The 25,079-nt window shown below is 37.7% G+C and overlaps 1 protein-coding gene across 50 annotated transcripts in view; it reads left to right on the top strand.

Moving 5' to 3' along the window:
* TTLL5 (tubulin tyrosine ligase like 5) overlaps window positions 1-25,079 on the top strand; it is a 349,192-nt gene that overhangs the window by 83,679 nt on the left and 240,434 nt on the right. For 20 of the 50 annotated variants that reach the window (XR_011648300.1, XM_058293047.2, XM_071213778.1 and 17 more), the window contains 6 exons: window positions 6,361-6,442; window positions 8,030-8,091; window positions 9,286-9,380; window positions 14,304-14,345; window positions 21,884-21,997; window positions 22,281-22,372. Coding sequence is in view for 49 of the 50 variants with exons in the window: in XM_058293047.2 (XP_058149030.1) it covers window positions 6,361-6,442; window positions 8,030-8,091; window positions 9,286-9,380; window positions 14,304-14,345; window positions 21,884-21,997; window positions 22,281-22,372 (487 nt within the window). In the remaining variant the exon portion in view is untranslated. Of the gene's footprint in view, window positions 1-6,360; window positions 6,443-7,535; window positions 7,587-8,029; window positions 8,092-9,285; window positions 9,381-14,303; window positions 14,346-21,883; window positions 21,998-22,280; window positions 22,373-25,079 lie in introns of all 50 variants that reach the window. The other 30 variants (XM_071213775.1, XM_058293005.2, XM_058293043.2 and 27 more) reach the window with 3 other exon arrangements.

Below are 25,079 nucleotides of genomic sequence, written 5' to 3'. Positions count from 1 at the left end.
CTAAGTCCCCTCTTGATCTAGAGGTGGAGGGGACATTGCCATCCCAGGGTCCACAGAATGGACTAGAGTGGACTTACTGATATTCTACTATAAAACTATTGTGATGAGTAATAGAAGAAATTTTAGCATCGAGGTGGAGAAAGTGGCCACAGTAGTTGCTGAGGGCAGGGAGAGGGTAGAAGAGATGTGATGTGGGGGCATTTTTGGGATTTTGAGTTGTCCTTAATGATATTGCAGGGTCAGATGCTGGACTTTATATATCCTGCCATAACCCGCTGAATGTACTGGGGGAGAGTATGAACTACAGAGTAAACTGTTATCTGTGTAGTGCAACAGTGCCCCAAAAATGTGTTCACCGAGTGTGATGAGTGTGCCGCAATGATGAGGGAGGTTGTTGGTGTGGGAGGAGTGGGGTGGGGGGTATATAGGGACCTCTTCTTTTTTTTTAAAGATTTATTTATTTATTTATTTCTCTCCCTTTCCCCTGACCCCCCCATCCCGGTTGTCTGTTCTCTGTGTCCGTTTGCTGAGTCGTCTTTGTCCGCTTCTGTTGTTGTCAGCAGCACGGGAATCTGTGTTTCTTTTTGTTGTGTCAGCTCTCCGTGTGGGCGGCACCATTCTTGGGCAGGCTGCATTTTCTTTTACTCTGGGCGGCTCTCTTTATGGGGCGCACTCCTTGCACGTGGGGCTCCCCTATGCGGGGGACACCCCTGCTTGTCACGGCACTCATTGCGTGCATCAGCACTGTGCATGGGCCAGCTCCACGTGGGTCAAGGAGGCCTGGGATTTGAACCGCGGACCTCCCATGTGATAGATGGATGCCCTAACCACTGGGCCAAGTCCGCTTCTCTAGGAACCTCTTATATTTCTTAGTGTAACATTTTTTTTGTGATGTATATATCTTCAAAAATAATTTACAAAAATGATGTGGTGGAGGGTGGGGAGTGGGTTATATGGGAACCTCTTATGTTTCTTGTTTTTTTATGTTTTTTAATGTAACATTCCTTATGATCTATTATCTTTAATTTTAAAAAATTAAGAAAAAAATAGAAAGGTAATTTTGATGGCCATGTGGAGAATGAAGTACAGAGGGGAGAGATGAGTGAGGTAAGAGTCATACAGTCATACAGATCTTCACCATGCAACCCAGCAGTCCTATTTATAGGAATTTACCCAAGAGATATGAAACCACATATTCACACACATGTACCTGCATACAAATGTTTATAGCAGCTTTATTCACCCCCAAACTGAAAACAGCCCATATATTCATCACCTGTTGAATGGATAAGCAATTTATAATATGTCCATATAATGGAATACTACTCAGCAATAAAACTGAATGAACTACTACTGATAATGTGCAACAACCTAGATCTCAGAAGCATAATGCTAAGTGAAAACAACAGTCTCAAAGGCTACCTACTGTGTGGTTTCATTTATCTCACTTTCTGATAAAGGCAGAAACCAGACAGAGATCAGATCAGTGGTTGCCTGAGGATGGGGAGTGGAGATAGACCACAAAAGAACACTAGGGAACATCTGTGATGGAATTGTTCTATCTCTTGACTGTGGTGGTAGTTAAACAACTGTATACATTTGTCAAAACTCATCAAACTGTATACTTTAAAAGGGTAAATTTTATTGTATGTAATAGACCTATCCTAAAAAAACTGATAAATGAAATAATATGAATTAATCTCAAAAACATGTCAGATAAAAGAGCCTAACTCTAAAGAGTATATACTGTATGTTTCCACTTACATGATATTCTAGATTAGGCAATACTAAATTGTGGTGACATAAATAAGAATAGTGTTTTTCTAGGGTCGGGGTAGGGTTGGGTATCTACCAGGAAGGCACATGAGGGATATTTCTGGGGTGATAGTTCTATGTCCTGATAGGAGTTTATGTTGTATGGATGTATGCAATAATTCAGGAACTCATCACATTGTACACTTAAGATCTGTCCATTTCACTACATGTAAATTATACCACAATAGGGAATAAGAGGAGATGCTGGATTAAACAGAAAAAGAGAAAGAGAACTGCTGATGTTTGCTAGTATTTGGAGAAGTTAAAGAGAGTGTTTCTAGCTTGATGAACAGGGTCAGCATTTTCCAAGATGCAGAATAATAGCCAGTCCAGCAGATTTTGGGGAAAGATAACAAGTTCCATTATTTTTTAAGTTTGAGTACCTATGGGATATCATAGTGAAAATGTCTAGAAGGCAATTGAAACTATGGATTTGGTGTCCAGGAGACACTTCACTAAAGATGTATATATGAATGTCATCGTCGTAATATTAATTGCAGCCATGAGAATACACAGGGTCACCCAAGATAAGAGTAGAATTGAGAAGGGAAAATACCTGAGAATGCCACCCTGAGCAAACCTATGATTGAATAGCTGGGCAGAAGAGAAGGAATGAATGGAGGACAAGAATCAGAAGAGAGCAGTGTCCTAGAATCCAAGGGAGAAGAAAGCTTCAATAAGTAAGGGGTGGTCAGTGGTTTCAGATGCTTGAACTTAGCGGTAAGATAGTAGTTGGGGATCATAGTGAGAGCAGTTGATGGTTCGAGAGTGGAAGCAGAAGCAAATTCTTATAGGTTGGGGAGTGAATTGGCATTAAGAAAGTTAAGACAGCCCAATGTAAATTGCTCTTTTAAGAAAGCTGTATTAAAGCAATGGACAGATAAGGGGGCTTATGTAGAGTAGGAGGTAGTCTAATTACCACTCCCTGGTATAATTTTCAAGTTTGTTGTGGTTTGACTGGAAACCAAAAGAAATAATATTTCTTACCAAAGAAAATTATTTTGGGGAAGTGTAGTTGAGTAAGATGGTAGCAATAGTCCTTCAAAAATACTTGATCTGCTGTGATGAAGACAACACAGAGGAAGAAAGAGAAGGAGCAGGGTCCAGTAACTGTCAGAACTGGAAAAGCCTAGTTTATCTGCATCCACCAATGACAGGAACATTGGGTCAATCTCATCCTGGATACTCAAATTTTGAAATTCTAGACAGTGCTGCTGCTAAAACACACAGCACTGAAAGATGAGGAGTTTTAATATTCTCAGGATGACCTACTCTTTTTCTCATTATCTTTTAAAATCTTCAGTGCCACATAGAAAGCCAACCATAAGTTAAAAGGGTCGTTATAAGGACTCTAGTAACCTGTCAAGGACCCAAATTATTTTTCTTAAACTGAGGTAATAATTTTATTTTAACAGATAAACCTGAGAGAAAAGCTGTCTTTTTCACCCCGTTCCTTTCCCTCAATTCCACACTCCTAGGTGAGCTGAGCTTTTTACCATGTTGTAATCCTGTCTCATACCACTATGTTTCTTCTTCCACTCTTAAGTGGTACACATCCAGACATAGATTCAATGCTTGCATTTTTGGTTTGAGGACACTCACCATGGAGATTCTTTAGCCCTGACAAATTTTATTTACCTGAGTCAAAATGGAGTTGACATTGTGAAGGGTGTTTTCTTTTTCTCTTTGGGTCTTTTTTTTTTTTTTTTTTTTTACTTCTCCAAAATATTGGTTCTCAGTCTGCCCACTGAGATTCTTGGAATTTCCCTCTAATTTTGGGAATAGTTAAGTAAATGTGGTGGTTGCCGAATGTGAGGTGTTTAAATCGTGGGTCTCCTTGATAGTTATTCTGGTTTGAATTTTCTTCATTTGTGGCTGATTCTGGAAACCTTGTCAATAGGTGCATTAATCATTAATCCCACCCTGTTTCTCATTTGATTATTATGAATATTACCACTTTATGAAACATTTGAATCTGTGCTTTAGCTTTTGTAATCTGAGGAGATTGTTGTTTTTCTTGAGTGAGACATTTCATCCTCTCTTGCTTGTGTAATGTTAAAATGGACTTGGAGATTTTGCAATTAGGTTTTTCCTTTTAAGTGTCTCATTTAATCTGTATCTCCAAATATTTTTCTCAGTTTAGAGGGGCTATGATCTGTGGGGTTACTGAGGATTAGGAAAGATATTCAGCAGAATATACTGCATTTGTATAGTTACATGAAAGTCAATCCCATCACAAACTCTCTTATAGTTGATATGTAAAACTTATAGTTTAATATGCTTTTTTTTTTCAAATTAAACAGAATCCTAAATAATTACCATGGAAGCCAATTCTTTCATGGAAACTCTTTTTCCTAGACAGAATTGAAATATACATGACTTCTGGAATCTATATTGTATAAATAGGAATTCTGGACATAGGGTTACTGAAAACATTCAGATATTGACAAATGGTGATTCATAGAGGAAGCCAAAGGAAGTTAAAGAAATCTCAGAATGATAAATGATTCCCCCAGTTTCCGTAATCAATAAATAGAAGTCAAGAGAAAGGCCCAGAGCTCTAGTCTCTTATCTAGGATTCTTGGTACTGTATCATAGAACTTTATTCTTCTTGGGTTCTACATTCTAGAACAGAGTCTTTGGGTACATCTTTTCAGAATTCTACATTTATTTTTTAGAATATTAGGAAATGAAAAAATCCTTCTTAAAATAAGAAAACTTGTTTCAGAATGAATTTCTGGAAAATACCTTGTAGTGTGCTGTGGGTGTGAGCTCTGGCATGTAGCTACTGATCAAATTCTAGGGAAGCTAGTCTTCTCTCTTGAAGAAAAGGTGCAAATAATTTATTTGAAAGACAAAGTTGGGATGTTTGGGAGTGAGTAGACCTTCCAAGAGGCTGATATATTTGGTATATATGTATATAATACCAAGGAGGACTACTGTGCTACTGGGATTTCTGTTGAAAGGGTCTTGAAGTAACAGTGAAGTTTGACAGCTGAGGCACTGAAGTTACCCCTAATCCCTAAATTTGTTAAGTAAAACCTGACATTCTGAGAGAAAAGGCTGTTCATGACTCTTCTTTTGCTCCTTGGAATAGATGGGAAGTTATGGGAAGGAACAAGTAGAGACTCTAGAAGTCTTAGAAACTTGAGCTCCAGCTCCCTCACCTCTTCAAAAATATTAGTGGTGTGTGATGGCTTATCACAGTACTTGTGCTCTGCTGCCACTGGCTCCCTCCTTTCTATTCTGTCTTTCTGTCTATGTTGGGCCAGGGTACTTTATTTTCCACCTTCAAAAGGAAATTGAAACCATACGAGAGGGGAAAGAATAAATATATTTTGCACTTAGATGTCTTCTTGACCTAGCTTGCAAAAGAAAGGTCTTAGTTTAAGAAAATTGTGATGGAAGGATCCCAAGGAAATGCCTTCAATAGATTTTCTCTTTTCAGAGTGTGGCTGGGAGGTGTGGGTGGGTAAACTAGTCTGCCAAAGGGCGGCCAATGCAAAGTACCAGAATCTGTTGGCTTTTATAAAGGGGATTTAGTTGGGGTGAAAGCTTAAGAGTCTTAAGGCCAAATCAAGGCATCAGCAGATATGCTTTCTTACCAAAGTCAGCTTTTGTTGATTTTGGTGTGTTGCCATGTGTGAAGCAAGATGGCCTCTGATCTCTGTGAGGTTTCACCTTCCCCTCTTGGCTTCCTCTTCCTTCTGAGCTCCGTGGGCTGAGCCTTGGGGTTCCATGCTTAAGTGATCCTGTAGTCCTCTCTCCTGGTATAAGACTTGTTTCTTTCTGGGCCTTTTATGGCAGTCTCTGCTGTTCTGCCCAATTTCAGCTGTAAACTATCACGCAGAATGGCTAACCTTTTCCCGGGGCCTCAGCTGTTTGAGCCTTCTCCTTTCTGTCACATAGCAGGATAAAAAATGACAGAGCTTTCTATGTCTGTCTGCATGAAGATCTGTTTATATCCGACCCAGCAAGGTGGTAGAAACTCAACCTGAGTCACAGTCATGCCCCCTGATGTAGTCAAATCAAAAGCCCGAATCTTAACAGGTAATCTAATCAAAGACACCTCAGCTGAATTTAATGCAATCAATAGTATCATACCAGAGGAATTACAAACATAATCTTTCTCTTTCGGGGATTCATAAAATAATCTCAGACTGTCACAGTGGGGAAGGTAGGGGTAAGGGTTTGGGGAGGACAATCCAGAGCAAGCCCAAAGCAGCATTGCTATTGGATAGGCTTGTTTCATTCTTTTTCTAACATATTTTACTTATAAGCACAGCAGAATCATACCTGTACTTATAACTCAGAAGCGTCAATAGAGTTGAAAAACAGTGGAATATTATAGCATTATTTTATTATCCCTCAATCTTGATTAATTTCTCCTGAATTTGAAAGAGTCTGCTTCTACTTCCATTTGCTACTTATACTCAGTGAATTTCTAGATCTCTGATGGGAATTGATTGGATTGAATCTTCCAGATGTTTGTTAGGTTGTGACATGGAAAATGATCTTGTATATTGTGTTATGTTGTATTTCTAGAACTCTATGGCTTTGACGTGCTCATAGATTCTACTCTGAAGCCATGGCTGTTGGAAGTGAATCTCTCTCCTTCTTTGGCCTGGTAAGTTAGTTCTGTCAACTAGAAAAGGACAAACCTTAAACGAGAGGACTGAAACCCTTTTTTTTTTTTTTTTGGTCATGTTTCTTGGTATTAGGAGATTTTTTCACCCTAATTATTAGGTAGAGAGAATTTCTGAATTTGGGGGGTTTGTGGAATATTGTCAAAGATTGTATGGTTACCCTGGATCCTTGTCTTCTTGGTTAGTTTACAATATATGCTTCCTGAATGCTGGATTTCTAAGAGATAATTCATGCATTCATTTTTATCCTGTTGGTTTTTTTTTTTTTTTTATTTTAAACTTTGCAGGTGTTCTGCTATGGCTGAAGAAATATATAAGATATTATATTCCCTTTATTATCAAAGACTTGTATAGAACCCAACCCAGATATGCTTAGAGAAGATACAGAGGTAGACCTGGGGTATTATAGATAATAATCTGGTCCTTTTGCCCTGTCCCATGTTCTGCTATCCATCCAAGATTAAAGTCTAAACACTCCAAGTAGTCTTTAAAAAAATTTTTTTTAACCAACCTAATGTTCAGAAGAAGAAAGGATGCTTTTCAATAACAGAGAAGATTCTGCTTATAACCTCAGCTACAGCCAGAATTTCTATTAGCTATATACTTTTCCAAACAGTAAGAGAACCCTAGAGATTTATGCCACAGACCACCCAGCTGCTGGGTTTGTAAGTATGAGTGATATTGGCAAAATACCAGCTAATCAAATAAAGACAGATGTACTACTTTGTGGGATGGGAGTTTGGCTTAGCCTCAATAGTAAGGTAAAGCTAGGTATTACAGATGCTCCAAATGGTATGCTATACTTTTGTCAAGTCAGCCTTTCGCAGATTGCCCAGCAAGGCACATTATACAATCTTAGAGATCCGCAGAATGATGCATTGGGTGCAGCAGCCAGGGAAGCCTGTTTCCTGGAGTATCACCTCAATGCAAAAGCCAAAATGGGCAGTCACTGCCAGAGGGAGGCCTTCTGCTTTCAGTCTGTGTTGTTTCTGTTTCCATGTGGATCCCTGCTGCATCATCTTGTGATATTTTGGTATTATTTGTATTATTATTATTATTATTTTTTGCCCCCAGTTGCAAGCCTAAGAAGATTGATTTAGAACAGAAAACGAAGCCTTTAAAAAAGTATGAAGGTGGCCAAAGTTTCTTCTCTTGCATATGAATGTGATTTGACTATTACAGCAGTAAAAAATAATTTGATTGATGGATGTTCTCATAAAAGAGCATGTTAAAAATCTGAACCTCTAAAATCCACAGTGATAATGAAACAGTATATTTGATTTGTGTAAAATTTGAATTGCGTAAGACCTTCTGGAATAAAATGATTGCATGTCATGGAATCAGTGCCTTGGTGCTGGGCCTGCCTTAAAGAGGACAAGTTTAGCACTGGTTTTTTATTTCTAGGATATCTGCCGGGTTTCTTTTTCTTTTTCCATGAATTTGATGTGCTTTATGTGTTACTCCTCACTGACATTTGGAAACATTGCAATATTGGGGCCTATTAGGGAGCAGCTGTTTCATTAACCTATAAAACTATCGAATGCTCTTTTCTTTCTCTGTTCTGTTAGTGATGCACCTCTGGACCTAAAGATTAAAGCCAGTATGATTTCAGATATGTTCACTGTTGTAGGTGAGTAGAGTTTTCTGAATTCAACACAATAAAAGTTAACCAGAACATCCATTTTTTCAGTCTCTATAGGTGTTGCCAGCTGGCAGTTCCTGAGCCATGCTGAATGTTTTGTACTAAAAAAATTATATTTTCAGGGAAAAGTTTATATGTTTCTACTCCCTCTGGCTCCATCCTGTCCTGAGGCTGAACCACAACTAAGACTGAGACCTGGGGCACAGAAATTATGAGCTGTGGAAGAGAATTAAGCAAAGATCTGGAGAAAGTGTCTTTTTCTCCAAGCTGGGCAAGTGAAACCCACTGAAGAAGCCTTCTTACAAAAGAGACTGGCTATGTTTCTGCTAGACAGTCTCTGCTAGTCTCAACATGGTCCCTTCTGTAGTAGTTATAACTGAAGTAGACCAAGGACGAAATCCCTTTTTGAATAGATAAGCCAAAACTTTGAAAAGGAGATAGGAGTCAGGTGGGTATGTTGTCGGATTTGGTTATTTTGTTTTGTTTTAAAGCACACTAAAAAAAACATAGTAAAATGTATTTGAGATCAAATAGTACTCATTGTACCAGCAAAAGCTGTAAAACGAAGCTACTCTAGTTTCCTTGGATGGAATCTGCTTCTTTTTAGGAAGCAAGTAAAATTAGCTCAAGTCCAATTTCTTAAGCCATGGATAATCTACAAAACCCATTTTGAAAGTTGCCAATAGACCATCCTCAGCAGTTCCAGATGTGGATCATGTAACTGGACAAGGCCCTCATTTACTTTTGGATTCTCACAGTAAAAACAACAGTATATATAAACACACAGACACACAGCAAAATAAACCAATAACAACAAAAAACCCACATTATTTGCAGTCACCTCCCAGGAAGCCACTTTAAAATAACTTGTTTTTACTAAAAATTGTGTAGTTAAAATGGTGGTTTACATTTTTACTCTGTAGTTCATCAGAAATATAGATCTGTTTCTCAGTAATAATCAAATTAAGACACCCAACTAGTGAGGCTGATTTATCTGCATATTTTCTTTTCTTGTTCTCTCCTGTGAGAGTGGTTCAAAGTTCAAGTGTGTATGGGAGGGTCCTGCACAATCCCCTTGAGGATAGATCTCTGTATACTGAGTTTGTACATCGAAAGAAAAGGTGCAGCTAAACCTGTTAATTTAGAAATTGGCAGGTTTTAATGTTGCCAATTCCCTCGCAGGATTTGTGTGTCAAGATCCTGCCCAGCGGGCATCAACCCGGACAATTTATCCCACCTTTGAGTCTTCCAGGAGAAACCCTTTCCAGAAACTTCAGGTAAGCAAATTCAGCAGTAGGGAGCCCCAAGGAGTATTACTGGAAAATGGCAGCTGATATCAATGAATGAGTTGAGACGTTGCAGCTGTGATGGCACTTGGAGCAGGAGAGTTTGGGGAGCAGTCCAGACAGGAGGCAGTTGTATTCAGCTGTGGCTGCTAGCTTATGCTTTCAATACTTTCTTCAAAACTTACCCTCTGGTTTTTGCTTTTTATTTTCTCTTGGCTTTTTCTATTTTTCCTTTCTCTTTTTAAAAATCAACCCCCCTCCCCAAGTTATGTTCATAAACAAGGCACAGAGAGTCTACTAAATTACTAAATCCTAGGCATTAATACATTCTCTTTTGCTCTTTAGACTAGTTTCTACAATAAGATGCTCAATTGAAATAGTATCTTCTCAGCCAGTGCTTCTCTTTAAAAGGACCCTCAATGACCATGAATTATTGATTGAGGTTAAATGAGATAAATACCTAAAGAAACTTGTGCATGTTGGAAATATCATTTGATCAAGCATTGCTCCAGTCTTTGTCTACCCTGCATCTTTACCTCAGTTAAACCAATCAGCTAATCATTCTATCTACTCATTTCACCATTCCTTGCTGTCTATACCATGCTAGTTTCCATTTGTTTCTTTGCCTTTAGTGCTTTTTCTTAGTTGAAAGATCCACCTTCCTCCTCTCTTTCAGTCTGGATTGAGTACTTTGCTTTTCAGAAGTTATGGAGATCTTTTCTTATTAAATCCATCCCACTGGCCATGACCTTTACTTTTCATTTCACCATTATTTACTAGATCTATGTCGCATTGTTTTGCATTCAATGATTTGTTGCTTTGATATTTTCACTACTCCTCTATTAGATTGTAAGCTCTTCTTCTCCCTCTACTTGTCCCTTCCTCTCCCTCTCCTTTTATCTGCCACCCTCTCTACTTTCTCCTACTCCTTTTCTCCCAACGCTCCTCCTTTCTTCTACCCTCCTCTTCTTCCTTTTGCTTGCTCATCTTAGAGTATTATTTCTGCTTGGCAAGCTCATTTACTATTATTTATTCAGATAACTTTTCATTAGAACAGGGTTTACACACTCAAATGCCTATAGGACCTGCAGGCAGGTAATATAAATGAGTATATAGGGCCAGGTCTAGTACAGCAAAGAGTGATGTGACTGAGGTTCAGTGGAGAGTGCCCACCTCCTATAAAAGACACAGCTGTTTTCCTCGTGTGCTTTAGGTGATCGTTGCCATGCATGTGTGTGGGCTGTGTTGTCAAATCTTCCTATTATCTAGAGAAATTAGAAATCTGATTTTTAAATATTGGCAATTAGTTCAATTAAAAAAAAGACAACTTTGCCAGCCAAGCATAACGTGTGTTTGGACTGGATTCAGTCTGTGGTCTGCCTAGCTGACCTCCTGCTCTAGAATTATTCCTAATTAGTGTTGTGAAGTGGAACAGGGTATACTGTATTTTGAGGATTAGAAGTAAAACCAGGCAACAGAGTTGTACTTGATCTTTGCATCATCACAGATCAAAGGGTTTTCTTTAATTTTTAATAAGAAAAAGTAGGGGATTAACTTAGGTGCACTAAGAAAGTATAATTTAGACAATCACATTCCTTTGCAGATTGTTCCCTACAGTACCTGTGGCAAGAGCAGTCTTCTTGACCTCTTGTAAAAAAGATTGTGAATGTTTCTGTGCAGCTCTAACATGGTTTCTGCCAAGTTTCACTCTAGGGGTAACTGAATTTCAATCTTGGATGAACTGATCCCTTTTCTTAGCTGACCTGTCAGTTTTTATTGGCAGCTTTTTGCAAAACATAGAGATTTTATTCATCATTTGTTTTGCTAACTGGTAAGAATTGGCATGACTTTGTCTATAAGCAGCCTATAGGACACTTATTAAAGGCTAAAGAAACTGTATGTTAGTTATATGTACAGTGTCAAACAAATTTGTCTGGTGGAGTAGTTAGTTTCAGGATCTTCAGGGACCTGGTGGTAAGAGTGTTCTCTCAGTGGTGAGAAGGTGAAGCTGGAATAGATATATCATCAGGAAAATCAGTATGAAAAAGAGTAATATTTAGGTTGGTGCAAAAGGAATTGTAGTTTCAGACTGTGAATTTTAAATTATACCTCGGTTCAAACACATCTTTATTAATCAAAATAGGACCCATTACAATCAACACATTTTTGCCAATGAGAAATAAGTTTGTGTATTCCTGTAGCTTAAAAATCCATGCTTCGGGATTCGATGATCTCTTGGAAAGTGTTTTCTGCGTCCTGCTGGTTGTGGAAGCATCTTCCCTGCAAACAGTTGTCGAGATGCTAGAAGAAATGGTAGTCGGTTGACGAGAGGTCAGGTGAATATTGTAGATGAGGCAAAACTTTGTAACCTAATTCGTTCAACTTTTGAAGCATTGGTTGTGTGACACTCAGTCAGGAGTTGTCATGGAGGAGAATTGGGCCCTTTCTGTAGACCAGTGCCAGCTGCAGGTGTTGCAGTCTTTGATGCAACTCATCAGTTTGCTGAGCATACTTCTCAGATGTAATGGTTTTGCCAGGATTCAGAAAACTGTAGTGGATCAGACTGGCAGCAGACCACCAACAGTGACCATGACCTTTTTTTTGGTGCAAGTTTGGCTCTGGGAAGTGCTTTGAGACTTCTTGGTTCAACCACTGAGCTGGTTGTCGCCAGTTATCGTATAAAATCCACTTTTTGTCGCACATCACAATCTGATTGAGAAATGGTTCATTGTTGTTGAGTAGAATAAGAGAAGATGACACTCCAAAATGATGATTTTTTTGTTTTTTTCCGGTCAGCCATGAGGTACCCACTTACCAAGTTTTTTCACCTTTCCAATTTGCTTCAAATACCGAATAACTGTAGAACGGTCGATGTTTGAGTTTTTCGGCATCTTCTTGGGTAGTTGTAAGAGGATCGGCTTCAATGATTGCTCCCAATTGGTTGTCAACTTCCCATGGCTGGCCACTATTCTCCTCAACTTCAAGGCTCTCATCTCCTTTGTAAAACTTCTTTTTTTTATTTTTATTTTTTTTATATTTATTTTATTTTTTTTTATTTTTTAAAGATTTATTTTATTTAATCTCTCCCCTCTCCCCCACACACCCCGTTGTCTGTGTCCATTCTCTGTGTGTTCTTCTGTGTCCACTTGCATTCTTGTTAGGCAGCATTGGGAATCTGTTTCTTTTTTTTTTTTTTTTTTCAGATTCGATTATTATTTATTATTTTTTTTAAAAATTACATTATGAAAAATATGAGGTCCCATTCAACCCCACCGCCCCCGCCCCCCACTCCCCCCACAGCAACACTCTCTCCCATCATCATGACACATCCATTGCACCTGGTAAGTTCATCTCTGAGCATCACTGCACCCCATAGTCAATGGTCCACATCATAGCCCAGACTCTCTCACGTTCCATCCAGTGGGCCCTGGGGGGATCTACAATGTCCCGTAATTGTCCGTGAAGCACTATCCAGGACATCTCCACGTCCCGAAAACGCCTCTACATCTCATCTCTTCCTCCCATTCCCCACACCCAGCAGCCACCATGGCTACCGTTCCCACACCCATTCCACATTTTCTCTGTGGACATTGGATTGGTTGTGTCCATTGCACACCTATGTCAAGTGAGGGTTTAGATTCCACATGGGTACTGGATGCACTCCTCCCGCTTCCAGTTGTAGACACTCTAGGCTCCATGTTGTGGTGGTTGACCTTCTTCAACTCCATGTTAGCTGAGTGGAGTAAGTCCAATAAATCAAAGTGTAGGAGCTGAAGTCTGTTGAGGCTCTGGGCCTGGGTGTCATATTATCAGTCCAGAGATTCAAATCCCCTACATATATCTTAAACCCAGCACCAACTACAATTCCAATAAAGTAGCATGCAAGTCTTGTGAAAAGAGATCCCCTCTGAGTCCAATTCCATCACGCAGAAACACCAGCTCCAAAGAAGGGCTATCTGTCATGGCAGTGAACCCCTTCTGCCATGACCATAGAACCCGTGGGTCTCTTTATCCCTCAAAAGAGCCAATACCTGGGGTTGTATCTACCTTATCTGTCTCTTAGACTCTGTTCAGTTGTACATAGGGGTATTCCTTCTGACAACCTCCAGACTCTTTTTTAGAGACTCACAGCCTTATAATCTCATTTCTCCTTTCCATTTCCCCCTTACATTAGGTCAAACAGCTTCCCGAAGTCATGTTATTATATGTAGACAGGTATATTCTGCTGTTCCGCATTGAATCTTTAATTCAAGGTCATTTTCTAGTTGCTTCTTCAGCTGGTATGTGGTAGTGATCCCTCGGTGCCAGGGAGGCTCATCCCCGGGTGTTGTGTCCCACGCTGGGGGGAATGCATCGCATCTACACGCTGAGTTTGGCTGTGAGAGTGGCCACATTTGAGTAACATGAAGGCTGTCAGGAGGAAACCTTTGTAAAACTTCTTGAACCACCACTGCCCTGTACATTCGTTAGCAGTTCCTGGCCATCTTCGTTGTTGATGTTGTGAGTTGTCTGCTGCTTTACGACCATTTTGAACTCATAAGAAAATCGCTGAAATTTGCTTTTTGTCTAACATCATTTCCACAGTCTAACATCAATATAAAGTAAGCAGCAAGTAATAGGTCATTAGCAAAAAAATAAAGCAAAAAATGCATATTAAAATGATATATAACATAAACCACATTTAAGACTGTATGCCAATAGCAAATGGCAAATTTCAACAATACAAATCTGCAGTTACTTTTGCATCAACCTAATAAGTGCTTGTAATCTTTCTGCCACAAACTGTAGGGTTCTTGCTTTTGGTCTCTGCTTGAAGATAATTTTTTCCTTTTTTCTATCATAGATGTAGGAGATGGAAAATAAAGGCATGTTAGGAAAAGATAAGGCTTTATTTCATGTTTCTGTCTTTTATAGCGTCCAGTATCTGCACAGTTGCATTCACCCAACGCCAAGCAGGTAAGTTCTGGATCATTTGGAGATTTCATTCAAACTGCATTTCCATTCCCCCAATGGAAAGCCTTTTAACTGCTGTCTTTTGCAGTATGTGTTTTGTGCACCCGCTTTTTGCACAGATTGAAAACATAAAATAGTATAAATGGACATAAATGCACAGAGATTTTCCAGGATATAGAATATAAGAGTAGGTAATGCAGGTACTGATTGATCTTCTCCTGATACTGGTTATGCTGTAATGGCAGCAGTTGAATGTAAATGATGGACAGGGCTTAGAGACATATTTAAATCAGGTTTCATAAATGACTTTTCTTTTGTTCAAACATCTTATGAAACATACCATTGTCAGTAGCTTAATATTAGAAACATTTTCACATTAGGTATTGGACTGTATTTGAATTTCTGAACAGATGGCATATCGTATATGTAGTGATTTGCAGTTTTATAATCTTAGAAACTCTGCCGTAATTAGTGTCTCAGATGCTACCTTTAAAATAAGCTTATTTTATCTTTCTGAATGATCAGTGTTGCCCTCTGCTGTTCTTGTTAGCAATATTCGAGATTAACGTTCGCCTTCTTCCACACATCTTTTTTTTTTTCACATCTTTTTGAGGTGATAGAGTATCAGTGGGGGTACTGCTCTTGGTATTTGATGCGTTGGTATGAAGGATGTAGATGTTCTCATAATAAGTATGTCATTGGCAAATATTAGTTCTTTAGCAAAAAGCTCAAGTATATTTATTTTGGCATTTGTACTCTCTGATGCAGTTTCTAGTAAACTTGGAAGCTTGAATTGTAGCTTTCTTAGTTACCGTTTCCTATAAAGTGATTTATACGGTTTATATGAATCCAAGACTTACTGGTTGCCTTGTCTGGGATTTGGTAAATGGTTAATGTAGTTCTGTAATATGAACTTTAGTGTTTAGTTGGTAGAATTCAAAACCCTTGGTGGAATTCAGAACTGTAATATATAGTGTTTTATATTTACCAAGTACCTGAAATGTGCTAGCTGCTATCCATGGCAAAATAAAACAAAATAAGGCTGTTGAGTTCAAAGAGCTTACATTCTAAATATTTCTTGAAATAATCTACTTAAGGAGAACATTAAAAGTACTATTTGATAATCTTTTGAATTTGACTCCAAAGAAGTATCTTTGATATGTAATTCTAATCTTAATTTCTTTTACCCATTTTAATTCTACCACGTCTATCTGCATTTCTTGCCATAGGTTGCTATTACCTAGTTGGCAAGCAAGACCTCTTTCTCATAGCTAAACATATTTGAAAGCTGCTTATATGACAAAGCCTTCCTGACTATTCAGCCAGCCTTATACATGTTGAGTTCTTTGACTTCTACTGTTCTTTTCAGTGTTCTACTTTGTCTTTATATTAATGAAGTACTCTCAGCTCCACAGTAGTCAAGACACATTTCATCAGAGCTAAGTTAAAAAGAGAAGGAAATTCTCTGCTCTGATCATTTAGATTATGGCAAATTTTCTTTTTCTTGCTGTCAGATTGTGAAGTCACTTAGTTTTTTGCCCATTGTCTGCCTTTTCCTTTTTCACCTGTTACTTCTTTCTACATTTTTCCCGTCCCTTGAGGGTCTATGGCTCAAATTTCACCCCCACCAAAAATTATGTTCTAATTTATGGACCCTCCATATGGTAGGCAGCATAGTATTGTTGAAAGAACATAGACTTTAGAATCAGATGGACCAGAGTTCAAATTTGAGCATTGCCAATAACTGTCAGGCCTTGAGTAAGTTCCCTTGTCTCTCAGAAACTCAATTCCCACATCTGTCAAATGATAGTGATAATATGTACATGGAGTTAAAGTGAGAAAGAGATGAGATGACCTAGGTCAAATATTTAGGATAGTGCTGGCCACATAGTTTACGCTAAGAAGATTTGGTCTCCTTCACCCTTTTGTATCTTATTTTGATTGTCCTTTTTCCTTTGACAGGATCTGGTGTTATTTTGATATTTATGTTTTTCACATTGCTGTCATCCACACATTTCACTACTCTGATATTTGTTTCTCCTCCCAGATGTTAATGATTCTAAATAATGTTTAATACCCCTTCCCCAAATCACATCCTAACCTGATTCTCTGCTATTTATCCTATCTTATGGTTACATCTTTTAACTGTTGTCAGGTTTTTCCATTGTATTATAATTAATTATATCATGGCGTGAACCCCTGACTGAAAATATAATTTAGAATAAGAATTTTATGAAATTTTCTCAAAAGCTTCTCTAAAATCCAAGGGTATTATAGGTATTTGCTAGATTCCCTTTTTCCCCCTAAATTATCCTAAAAAATAAAAATTTTACAGCATGTTTTAAAATAAATAAAAGCAGTCTCCATACTACTGTTCTTCTTGAGCCCATTAAACTCTTAAGTATTTATGGATTTTTTTCTTTTAATATTTGTTCCATTATTTTACTAGGTATTCGAGTTAGACTTACCAGATGGTGATTATCAGGGACACACTCCTTATGGTTTTGAAGACTGGTGCTTCATTTGTTTCTTTCTAGTCTCTGGTACCTCCTCAGTTCTTCACGATTTTTCAAATCATGTGATTTTGATAAGTTTCTTGTTTTTTTAAAGCCAATTCCCTTAATAACAAGAGCATGTCTCTCAGACCTGCTGACTTATATTTGTTCCAAATTTCCTGATTTTGCATATCTTTTTACTATACCATAAGCCTACTTACTTTTTTTTCTTTTTAATTTTCTAACTTCAGGTTATCATTATGTTTAAACCTTATCTATTTTTTTTTGTGCTTTTTTACCCAGATTTGTTTCTTTTCTTTTATTTGATAGCATTAGTTGATTTTGCTTTTTAAATTTGATTTTACCTTTTGTTTTCTAGATAGCAAGGTGCATCAACTATAAGTTGAGCTGTTTCTAGTTCCTTGGTTTTTTGTTTCTTTTTTTTTTTAAAGATTTATTTCTCTCCCCTTCCCCCCTGGTTGTCCGCTCTTGGTGTCCATTCTCTGCTTGTTCTTCTGTGTCCGCTTGCATTCTTGTCACGCAGCACTGGGAAACCGCATCGCTTTTTCTGTGTGTAATCTTGCTGTGTCAGTTTTCCATGTGGGCTCTCCTGGGTGGGCCGCAATTTCATTGCGCAGGGTGGCTCTCCCTCTGGGGTGCATTCCCTGCACATGGGGCACCCCTACACGGGGGACACCCCTGCGTGGCATGGCACTCTTTGCACATGGCAGCACTGTGTGTGGGCCAGCTCACCACATGGGTCAGGAGGCCCTGGGTATCGAACCCTGGCACCTCCATATGGTAGGCAGATGCTCTATCAGTCAAGCCACAAACACTTCCTGTGTTCCTTGTTTAATGTAGAATCCCAAACTTTATAAAACTGCATTGGGAGACTTTTTTTTTCCTTTCTATGTGTTTTTGGTCAAACAGATTTTATTTTTTGCCCCTCATTATGATATCTTTTAGAATATCTCACTTTTTTCTTTTTCTATATTTTGTTCAATTTTTCTCATTATTGGTACCTTCCAGCTTGCTTTAGGGTGAGGATCATTTTTCTGATTCGACATCTGTCCTCACTGTATTGAGTGAGGATGAGTGGCTGTTATAGATACCTCCCTTCCTTATCTCAATTTTTTCACATTAACAGTCAGTTCTTCTGTAGCAATAGGGATAGATGTGCAAAGGTTTCTTCTCTGGGCAGATTTCTGAATCATAAAGTTGTACTACTGATAATTACATTCAGAGTTATCATGATACATAACATAATTCTTATCAAGACTGTAGTTTGGCAACTTAAAGTTTATCTGAGCACCTGATAGTTTAAATCATATGTTCACTAGCCAGAAGCAATGGTTCTCTTCAATTATGGAGGAACCTTATTTCCTTAGTGCATTAAGCCAAATTACTGGAATATGTAGACTTATTTTAACTACCACCCAGAGAATGTGGCTAATATTACCCAAATCATCCACAGAATGACTTGCATTTGCACTTTTTTGCCCTTGTTTTTGACAATCCTGGTGGCCTTTCACATCAGTCTGATTCTTTTTTTTTCCCCTTCACTTTGCTTTTAATCTCCAAGTGTCTCCTTGGCACTCATGAGAATTTCTCTTTTATTTTTTTCCTTATCTTTTCTTCTCTCTCTTTGTAATCTCCCCCCCTTGCGGCTTTTTGCATGCTATCTGCTCTCTGTGTCCATTTGCTGTACTTTCTTCTATGTCTGTATTTATTTTATTTCCCCTCCTCCCTTGCGGCTTGCTTGCTGTCTCCTCTCTGTGTCCATTCGCTATGGGCTCTTCTGTGTTCTCGCTTGTCTCCCTTCTTTTTGTTGTGTCACCTTGCTGAGTCGGCTCTCTGCCGTGTCTGTAGGCGAGCCTGCCTTCACAAGGAGGCCCTGGGACATAAACCGAGGGCCTCCCATGTGGTAGACTGGAGCTCATCTGATTGAGCCACAGCTGCTTCCCTCCTTCTCTTTTTCATTCCCTTTTTTCTCATCTGTGTCTATAATTCAGACCACATCTTCTTTAATTCACTACATTGACAGATAGTGGGAGGATTCAACCAATGATTGAAGATTGTAGCATTTTGTTCTGTATATTTCTCTATAACAGGTTCTTAATATTTTTTGTTCCATGGACCCCTTTGTCAGTCAGATGAAAACCACAGACCCCTTACTAAGTCCAACTATATTGTGTATTTAATAAATATATCACACCTGCACTGACACATCCCCACAAGAATGTTTTTTTGAATTTCAGTTCAAGCTCACAGACCTCTTGTTAAGAACCCCTGCTCTATAATGAATAAACTAGTATAGCAAATGTTATGTTGATTAAAATTTTTCTTTTTAACCTCAAATTTGTTGAAAAGCAGAGAGTGGAAAAATCCTTCTGACTTTTCTGATCTTATAACAACTTCCCCAAAGACATAGGATACCAGGGTGGATTTTAGAGAGGCATTTGAAATACCTAGACTTCAGTGGTTTCAACTTTTCATACTTCTCTCCATCTCAGTCCTTTCAATTAGATTGAGACCAATAATGAAGAGATTAGAGGAATTGCTACCCACCTTTCCTTCTCTTGGGGTGGAGATGACCTTTTCCTTTTCTCTGCAGCCTGGTGATATTTGTGACAATAAAGACAGTTTGCCATCAGCATATGAGAGTTAGACAGGTGGACAAGGGAGAAAAATAGTGCTCCTTGGTTTTGCTTGCATTCAGAAGCACCACTGCCATTCAGTCCCTTCCTTCTCTAACCTCCTAAATATGCCAGCCAGAAAGTGCTAGCCTTAATTCCTACATGCCCCATCTAAAGCATCCACATTTATACACACAGTAGCTAGAGCTAGAATTGTGGACTGTGAGTAACAAAAGCGTGGTTGTGAATGTTTATGGAAGACAATGCTAAAAGTGATTAGCAGAGACTTTTGAGAGTTTTCAGGTGCTAATTCATTTCTTACTTTAACAATATTATGATTGCAGTCTCTGGAAACCAGGAATATTGTTCCATCATAAGCAGTTCCACAAAGATGAAAATTGGAGGTACTCATTAGATGTTACCCAATAGAGATTTGACTCAAGTTCTTATTAATAGGACCACATATTCCTTAAACCTGTTCTAATAGGTAACAATTATTTCTTAAACATTTTTATTAACCTTTTACTATAGATTTTAGTTTATTGACAAATAGCATTGTTTTTATTCTAAAATGCTTAATAAAATATGTTCTTATTACTTCATGTAAATGAATGCTCCCTTCTTACTCTCTTCTTATGTGACGGGTACTCTTAAATGCTTTAGGTGAGAAGGCTACCTGACTTTGAAGGATTTACTTTATGATCAGCGCTACATGCTGTCACATGTGAAGTAGATGCATATTTTTAGCAAACAATAAGTAGTATATGCTAATGAGAAAAATCTGCGAAGATCCAATTAATATTTGGCTTTTCCAAATTCTATATTGAATAAACATTCATACTTTAGGGATTTTTTAATGATTATATTACTTATGTCAATTCCCTTCCTTAATCTTTTAACTTTCCTCTTGATTCCCCTCTCATTCCAGTATGCACTATTTAATGTATTCCCCAGAGATTGAAGGGAGTTAATTTTTTTCCCAAAAATTCTTCAAAGTTTTGATTATAACTATGATTGATCTGTTAGCACACTCAATCATTTATTCATTCAGCATATATTTATTGATCTCTTAATCTGTGCCAAATACTGTTCTAGATACTGAAGATACCATAGTAAAAGCTAAATAGATAGAAGTTCATGCCTCATGTGGAGCTTATATCTGCTGATCTCATGGGTTTTGTTTATATAGGTACTCATTATGGAGTTGCCTTCAGAAAATCTATTTTTCACTGCTCCTGGGCTGGCTTTGAAGATTAGTATGTGTAGTCTTACTTGTGTCCAAAGGTAAAACCATTTATGGTTGTTTGGGTACATTGATATTGGTGAAAAAAATCAAATTCTGCTACCAAAATGCCTTTCCATTTATCATCTACACATAGAGAAAGATAAATATTAGCCCCTGACAATGGGCCTTCTTCTTTCAGGTTACAATTACTTCTAGGAATCTAGAAAGACAATTTATACATTTCTTGAATTATTTCTTATTCTTCCTACTTGGTAGGTTTATCTTATTTTCTCAATTACTTTATCTGTTTCAGTAATACTACATTATTATATTTCATGCCATCTGGCTTCCTTTGTTACCTTCATATTTGTCTTCTTATGATCATCAAAATCACTTAAAACTTTCATACTCTGATGACCTCCCTGCGTATCATTCAGAAACTGAAATAGCCCACATCATCTTTTGCAATCAGTGATGAACCTGGCTCATTGGCTGCCTCCTTGGAGTGTCCAGGGCAGTTGTCCTTGTTCGAAGTCTTTTCAAGTCCAGCAGCCAGTTTTCCCAAAGTTCCAGCCTTTTGGTCAGAGAACTTTTCTGTGTCACTGATGACTCTTGTCTCAAAATTTCCTCCAGAAGTTCTAAAATGTCGCAAATGCTAACTTTTTCATCTGTGACATAATAAATTGTTCCTTGGTTTTGTGTCCTATATCTCACTTCTCTGCACTCCTCTTTACCGGTGCTGGAAAGAATATAGTAATTACTTACTGAAATGAATATATATTTAATTTTTCATCGATGCTCTTTTTCAGAATTTTTGCATGCCTTTGAAAATATTGGATGTGCTCTAAAACCAAGATGAGGAGTAAGCACTAGCTTAAAAATCCATGTGGACAGCTTTCTTTTTTCTTTTCCTTTCTTTTCTTTTCTTTTCTATTTTCTTTTTTTTCACTTCTCTCTCAAAGCATAATGTTTTCCTACAATTCTATTTTCCTTTCTTGCCTTTGATTTTACTAGCTTTCATCTGTTTCCCAGGGTTTCAGGCTAAGAGATTATATTACAGAAAATGGTCTATGGATTTGAGCTTATATATATATATATATTATGAAAGATGATGTTGAGGGAATGCATAGAGGGAAATGAAGAAAGATGATGAAAACTTTTTTTTTTCTTCCCCATTCTTCTTAGCTTTCCCGTCCTCTCTCTGCCAGTGATGCAGAAATGAAAAACCTTGTGGGCTCAGCTCGGGAGAAGGTGCCAGGGAAGTTAGGTGGTTCTGTGCTTGGTCTGTCAATGGAGGAGGTAAAGATCATTCCATTTCATGTCTTTGTTGGTTAACATAGGGGTCAGTGAAAATAAGTGAGGGATCATAATATCCATGACAAACTCATATCTCACATTAAAACAGAAAAGACTCAAGATGGGAGAAATTCTTATTGAGAAAACATTTTAATGGAATTAATTTCTCCCTTCATGGTTCTTTCATATTCTTGAGTCATAATTCTCTTGCTTTGTCCTATAACTGTATGGATTTCCGTTTTCAACATAGGTACTCAATTATGTTATTTTTCCTTTTTCTCTATAGATCAAAGTTTTGCGGAGGGTGAAGGAGGAGAATGATCGAAGAGGTGGATTTATTCGCATATTCCCTACGTCCGAGACATGGGAAATATATGGGTGAGGTGACTATACCTTTTTTTTTTTTAAATCACTACCTGAGGTCCACAGCATTGGATTAATTATGACATGCATCATCACTGGTCCCTGCCTGGTGCCTTTTTTATTTTGTTTATTTTTAATATGCTGAATATTACCTGACCCTAGAACTAGAATAACATAAATCAGCGCACCTATGTACTCCTTTTTTTTTCATGCACTGCTACCCTGCTAACCATTCCTCAGCCCAGCACTCTCCTGAATTTTCCTTTTAGCATTACCTTGATTAAAATGTTTTATTACCTGTATGTGTACCTAAACAATATATTATTTTCTAATCAACATTGAATTCAATTCATACAATAAAGTGTGTCCATTTTAAGGGTACAGTTTGATGATGAGTTTTAGTTTTGACAAATACAAACACCAGTGCAACAACCACCAGCACCACCATAATCAAGATATAGAACAATTCCATCACCTCCCCAGGTCAGTCCTCTTGTGCCCCTTTACAGTGAATCCCTGTCATAACTTCCAGCCTTAGACATCTGATCTGCTGTCTATCACGGCAGATGAGTTTTTCTAAAATTTCATATAAATGGAATCATACAATATATGCTCTTTGGTGTCTGGATTCTTTTGTTCAGCATAATAATTTTGAGACTCATCCATGTTGTTGTATCTCTTTGTAGTTTTAATTTGCATTTCCCTGGCAAATAATGATATTGAGCATCTATTCATGTGCTATTACTCATTTATGTATCTTCTTTGGTTAAAGTGTTTTTTTTCCCATTTTTTATTATTATTTTTTAGCTTTTTATTACTGTGCTGCTAGGGGTCTTGATATAATTTCTTTCTCAGATATATCTATGGAAAATATTTTCTCTAAGTCTGTGGCTTGCTTTTCCATTTTTCTAACAGTAACTTTTGAAGAACAGAAGTTTATCCATATATTTTTTTAAGGTTTATGCTTTTTGTGTATCCTATCTAAGAAATTTTTGTCAACGCCACCTTCACAAAGATTTTTCTCTTATATTTTCTCCTAGAAGTGTTGTAATTGTAGCTTTTATGTTTATGGAACATATTGAATTAATTTTTGCATGTGATGTGAGGTAAGGGTTGAGGTTCATTTCTTTCCATATGGATATCCAGTTTTTCCAGCATCATTTCTTAAAAGTACTCCTTTCAGTTACCTTGGCATGTTCATTAAAAATCATTTGAATATATGTATGGATCTATTTCTGGACTCCATTCAGTTTTGTTGAATGTATATGTCTTTCTTGATTACTGTCACATTATTGTAAGTCTTGAAATCAGGTAATGCGAGTTTTCCAATGTTATTCTTTTTCAGAATTAGTTTGATGATTTTGTGTCCTTGGTAGTTCCAAATGACAATTGTGTCATTTTAGTAGTATATTTATATTGAGTATCAACCAACTAGCTAGCACTATGCTTGTTCCTTTGGAGTATAAAATAAATATTAGATGGGATCCCTGCCCTTTGAGATGGAAAGGCATGATTCCAATGCCAGTACCAGTATGATTATGGAGAAATTATTTATAGTTATAATAGAATTAGTCTATACTTTGTAGCTGATTAATTATAATGTGCTTTGTATACATCATTACCAGTCCCATTTTAATAATAAAGAAATTAAGGCTCAAAAGTAATATGACTTGCCCAAGATCACACAGTGGGACCTGATATAGGTATTCTGACTCCAGGTCCTACTTTTCCCCTCACTGCATCATGCTACTTTTCTAAAAGAAAAAAGTTACTCTATGTGGCAGAATATGACAGGTACCTGAGCCATAGAATAAAAGGCAGCATTGTTTTAACCAGGAATCCTTTGCACACCAAAAGCAGTCATATCAGAGAAAACTTCATGCAGCAGGGAGGACTGGAACTGCTTCTGGAAGGATAGATTATGGGTGAGTAGAGAGGGTGGGAAGAAGATGTCTAGACATATGCAAAAGGATTAGTGGAAAGTGTGGTAACAGAAAATCATAAGGAGGCATGTCTGGCTCTCCTTCAGGATGCATGTTGGGAATCCGTGTCAAGAAAGTGTGACTGAATTGGTGGTACGGGTTATCCAACATCAGGGAGCCATTGAAAGCTCTTAAGATAAGAAATAACATGATTGAAAGAGTCTCCCATCTACATTTTCATACCCTTTTGTCATTTCCTATTCCCAGCTTCATTTCAACTCTTTCCCCAGCTATACATGTTTTCTAGTTCTTGTTTTGCTTATTTTAAACTTTTTTGTTTAAAATACTTCCAGACTTACAGGATAGTTACAAAAATAATGCAAACCCCATACAGAGAACTCCCACACATCCCTATCCCCCAGGATACCCAGATCCACCCATTTTAACATTTTGCCACATTTACCATAGCATTCTATCTATCCATCAATCTATCTATCTTACATCCATATGTCTATCAGTCTATTTTATGAACACTTGAATATAAGTTGTATACATCATGCTCCTTGAACACGTAATACTGCCATGTACATTTCCTAAGAACCAAGGATATTCACTAATTTTTCTGTCTTAAGTGCAGTTATTCATTTTAAGAATTTAACACTAATATGAAGTTTATATTCCAGTTTTTTCATATGTCCCAATAATGTCCTTTTGAGCCTTCTCCCTTGCTAGATCCCATTCAGGATCATGTAATCCATTTAACTTTCATTGTCTCTTTAATTGCTCTCTCCTTCCCTTCC

Source organism: Dasypus novemcinctus, chromosome 3 (assembly GCF_030445035.2).
Source record: "Dasypus novemcinctus isolate mDasNov1 chromosome 3, mDasNov1.1.hap2, whole genome shotgun sequence".
Classification (NCBI taxonomy): domain Eukaryota; kingdom Metazoa; phylum Chordata; class Mammalia; order Cingulata; family Dasypodidae; genus Dasypus; species Dasypus novemcinctus.
Note: the sequence above shows the minus strand (reverse complement) of the source record. Positions and strands in the feature narration are given on the sequence as shown.